Source organism: Pteropus medius, unplaced genomic scaffold, assembly GCF_902729225.1.
Source record: "Pteropus medius unplaced genomic scaffold, Ma_sr-lr_union100, whole genome shotgun sequence".
NCBI lineage: Eukaryota > Metazoa > Chordata > Mammalia > Chiroptera > Pteropodidae > Pteropus > Pteropus medius.
This window is the reverse complement of record NW_024344374.1, coordinates 5,699,340-5,704,173: the sequence shown is the minus strand read 5'-3', so window position 1 is coordinate 5,704,173 and position 4,834 is coordinate 5,699,340. Positions and strand designations below refer to the sequence as shown.

Sequence of the window (4,834 nt, the reverse complement as noted above, 5' to 3'; positions counted from 1 at the left end):
GGATTATAGAATATATGCTAAAAATAATCAGTTCCAGATTTGGCCAATGGGAGCCTCATCAAGTGGGTGTCTATGGCCTTTTGAAATATCCCTATCATTCTTTGCATACTTCCTGACATTCTAGTGAGATAAGGTACTCCAAACTAATCTGTCTTTTTCTTGCTCGAGCCTTGGTTTTAGTCATTTCTCCAAGGAGCTATGTTTTCCTTTAGTTAAGAATTGCATTTAGAAACCAATATCTGGGTGCTAGGTGTGTCCATTACTATTGAGGGTTCATTGCTTTAAGGCCCTCTCAATATGTATATATTGAATAAAATTTCTAATCACTTGTTGGGACAAATAATTTAAAGAATAAACTTTCCTTAATCTCTGAAAACTAGGGAGTAGTTTTACAAATGAAAAAATATGTAATTTAGAATTCTAGGTTATCTTTTCTCTATATACTATTAAGTATTCTACACTGTAATCATTCAAGAAAAATTTCTTGATATAGCTAGGATGGACAGAGAGGAATAGAAAACTTTGTTTTTATGAGTTTTTTGAGATTATTTTGGGGGAACTGTGGTTCACTCTCTGTCTCAATTTTTAAAAGTTTGATATAATTGGATCTTTGGGACATTATCCCTGAAGGATCTGAAGTTACAAATCTCTGTAATATGTAACTACTGAACTTTAAATTGTTCAGGGACAGCAGATATTCCCCACAACAACAAATGATTTAAATTTACATAGTATTTCAGTTGCTATCCTTTGGCATTTTTAATTATGGAAGCGACAGTACTTTTGAAAGAAGTGAATTGCACTGTTGATTTTTACATATTTAACATTTTTAACATGGATGCATTCATTCTTTCTTGCACTTAGCTAACTTTATGAAGTACATTATAAAACTATTTTATTTGGAGGCGGTGACAGGGAATTTAGGTGGGAGGACCAATTTTTCTTGGCTACTATTTTTAAACAATAGAAAATATAAAGTCCCAGGTAACTGGGCTGATTTTTCATTCTAAAAAATTGTGTTTTCTTTGCTAGTCTTAAGAGTAGCACAAAGAGTTTAAGTTTCTTTAAAACAATCTCTTAATATAATATGATTTAAAACCTGGCAGAGGAATCCCTAAGAAATAACCTATTAGCTAACAAATAAATAAGAACTAACTACTGTGATGTAGCAAAAATGGAACTCTTAGAAAGAAAAGTAACTCTGCATGCTCCAGTACCATAGAGGGAAGTAATTCTGACAAGTATTTCCTAAATACTAAAAGATTATTCGGCATTACTGATAATGTTTGGACTTACAATGTAAGCTGCTTGGGGAATGATGGCTAAAATAGAGAAAAATGAAAGAATTTGCTAATAGGCTAGATATGAGATACAGTGGGGAAGAAGTCAAAGATAATAATGTAATATAAGTCAAAAGAATAATGTAACATAAACAAACTATTTGAAAAATATTATTCCCCTGTTACAGGGGCATGTTATATGATATTGCACACAATAGTATTATTTTTACCCTTACCGTCTATGCCACTTTTTAAATATGAAGAACTGGGAGACAAATTATAACACTGATTGAAATGAGAAACTGGGAAAGAACATCGGTGATGAGAAAGTGAAGACTGGAATATTGTAAGATAAACCATATAATTGGGGAATTCGTCTATGAAAGAAAGGGGAAAAATAGGATGGCAGTTTGTATATATAGCATGACAATGAAGGGAATTTTTAAGAACAAGTATATTTAAAAATAGGAAAGAGCTAGTGGGGAAAGGAAAAAGATTGAAGGTGCTAACGCAAGGTAAGTTTTAGTATTTTTAAAAAATAAATAAAACCTTAAGTGTCTTGTTTATAATTGACATGATCTATAATCATCTTTTCAAAGAGATTTTAAGATAATTCAGAAAGGGAGTTTAATTTCTGCATTCCTGGATTTTCATGAATTTTAATGTATAATAAGAGTATTGGCTTGGTATAATTTTTAGATCTATTTACATAACTCACAAAAGTATGGGTGTCAATAATGAATGAAACTGTACAGTGGATGTATCAGTGTTTAAATGAGGTCAGTTATTTTGTGTGACTTGTAAACCAGCTCTTAAATATAATTAGAATGAGTATCTACAATGCTTCAAACAGTGTCATCATTATAAAAACAAGTATATGGACCTTCAAGCTAATAGCTAGAAAGAACAGAGTTCATTTAGACCCAGAACTTCATAGGTGTTCATTTAAAATTCTTTTGTTTCTTTCAGCATTCCTCCTCTTTTTTCAGTGAAGATCATTACTGGTTTTTATTATGCAATGTGCTTTCTTTTTCTCGCTTACCTGGCTTACTTTTCTAATTTGTACTCAATAATTTATTCAATGTTCATTCATATTTTTCATCATTCAGTACTTTCAAATCTTTACTGAAAACCTATTGTGTGCCAAGTATAGGATTTCGGGCTGAGATTCAAATGTTAAATATGTTTTTCCTGTTTTCAAATTCACTCTTTTCTAAATTTCGTTGTGGAAGAATCAACTTTTTATGTAGATCAAACCTGGTTTTTCTCCCCTTAGATCAATAGACAAACTATCCTATGATGTTTTTTGTGGTAAAATTGTATTTATAAAAGTAAAATAAGTTTGAAAGTGTTTTCCTAAACCAAATGAATATTTTACTTTATCCATCTCTTTATGTCCTCATAGGAAGTGAAGAGAATGATACTAGAGTAATTGCAGGTGAAAGAAAGGAAATGCAAGGAGAAAACCTCACTATTTGGAGCTTTTTTTTCCTGGAGGGTTTTTCTAGATACCCAAAGTTAGAGATTGTTCTCTTCATCTTCAGCCTCGTAATGTATCTGATTACACTTTTGGGGAATAGCACTCTTATTTTAATCAGTATCCTAGATTCACGCCTCCAAACCCCCATGTACTTGTTCCTTGGAAATCTCTCTTTTATGGATATTTGTTACACATCTGCTTCTATTCCCACTTTGCTGGTAAACTTGCTGTCATCTCAGAAAACCATTATCTTTTCTGGCTGTGCTGTACAGATGTATCTGTCCCTTGCCATGGGCTCCACGGAGTGTGTGCTTCTGGCTGTGATGGCGTATGACCGTTATGTGGCCATTTGCAACCCGCTGAGATACCCTATCATCATGAACAGGAAAGTCTGTATTCAGATGGCCACTGTCTCCTGGGTGACAGGTTGTCTGACTGCCCTGCTGGAAACCAGTTTTGCTCTGCAGATACCCCTCTGTGGGAATCTCATCGATCACTTCACGTGTGAGATCCTGGCAGTGCTGAAGTTAGCTTGCGCAAGTTCACTGCTCATGGACATGATCCTGCTGGTGGTCAGTGTGCTCCTCCTGCCCATTCCAATGCTCCTAATTTGCATCTCTTATGTCTTCATCCTTTCCACTATTCTGAGAATCAGCTCCGTAGAGGGAAGAAACAAAGCTTTTTCTACTTGCGGTGCCCACCTCACTGTGGTGGTCTTGTATTACGGGGCTGCTCTCTCCATGTACCTAAAGCCTTCTTCATCAAGCTCACAACAGGTAGATAAAATCATCTCGTTGCTTTATGGAGTGCTTACTCCGATGTTGAATCCCATAATTTACAGTTTAAGAAACAAGGAAGTCAAAGACGCTATGAAAAAACTGCTGGGCAAAATATCATTGTATCAAACGTGAAAATCTCTGACTGGGTGCCTATGGTTTTACCAGGGGTGCGCCCCAGGCACAACTCACCAGAGAAATTCTAGACAACATACTCACACTTAGAACACTGACTTGAACCTTAGCTCTGTAATTTTATAATTCTAAGATATGCGTACATACAGTGATTGTCTATGGACAATAGTAAATTCCAGTTTGCATTTGGTAATGTTTTCTGTCTTTGGTGTTTCATGGTCGTGAGAAGTTTGAGGCTATAGAGTCATCACACATCTGTTCCAGAAGGAAAGTTGGATAAGTTTATAGTTAGTGAATATTAGTGCCAGAAGAAACTTGGATATCTTCTCTGCCTTAAATCCCTTCTAGGATGACGTGGGAGCATAAAGAAATAAATAACAGAGATTGGCTTGGATTATGCAAACAAGGAAACAATCAAAGAAAAATTAAGTCTTGCTCTACATCACTCAGTTGCCGAACTGGAACTGCATCCCTCATCCTTTTGACTTCTTCACTCGAGTTTGTTCTGTAATGCTGTGGTGGCTCGCTAATTACACTGCCTTTTTCAAAATTCCCAATTAAAACTCCTTGACATCCGATGCCTACTTGATTAGCTCACCTGTCAACCTTGCTTTTCTAAGCACATAGATACTTGAGCAAATTCTGTTTCTATGCCAGTGTACCACCCATATGCTAGTCAAGTCTTTTTTGTGTCTTTTTATGTTTATAGCAGTGATTCAGTAAATTTATCAGCTCTAAACTAATCGCTTTCTTTGAGAAGTTAAGAACCACTTGTGAAAATTATGACGAAGAAACAACATGAACAATGAGTTATAATGCTTTATAAAAATATAACAATTAGAGAGATAATTTATTTTAGTTGTTTTAAATCTTTTACTTGTATAAAAATGCTGCTTGTTTAAAGTGCAGACTGGGCCTCTACTCTCATATTCTAATTCAGTAGTTCTGGAGTGGGATCCTTATAATCTACATTTATAATAGATCTCTAGAAATTCTGATATAGGTTGTGAGATGACTATACTTTGGGAGAGATTGTTTCCAGCGAAAGTCTATCATTCCAAAAGAAAAAATAGGATTAGTTCTTATTTTTCCTTTTTTTCCCTTTAATTTTATTTTTCTTTTTTATTCTTTCTGCCTTCATGCTCACCTTGTCACTTACCTAC

The 4,834-nt window shown here is 34.7% G+C and overlaps 1 protein-coding gene across 1 annotated transcript; it reads left to right on the top strand.

Annotated features, from left to right (window-relative positions):
* Positions 1–2,645: 2,645 nt before the first annotated feature.
* On the top strand, positions 2,646–3,675 carry OR2K2 (olfactory receptor family 2 subfamily K member 2). The gene has a single exon (XM_039870753.1). The coding sequence runs from the start codon at positions 2,646–2,648 to the stop codon at positions 3,669–3,671; it is 1,026 nt and encodes a 341-aa protein (XP_039726687.1). The 3' UTR covers positions 3,672–3,675.
* The last annotated feature ends 1,159 nt before the right edge of the window (positions 3,676–4,834 follow it).

Coding starts and splice junctions, on each gene's coding strand:
- OR2K2 (XM_039870753.1), top strand. CDS start 2,646: ATGAATATTTTACTTTATCCATCTCTTTATGTCCTCATAGGAAGTGAA.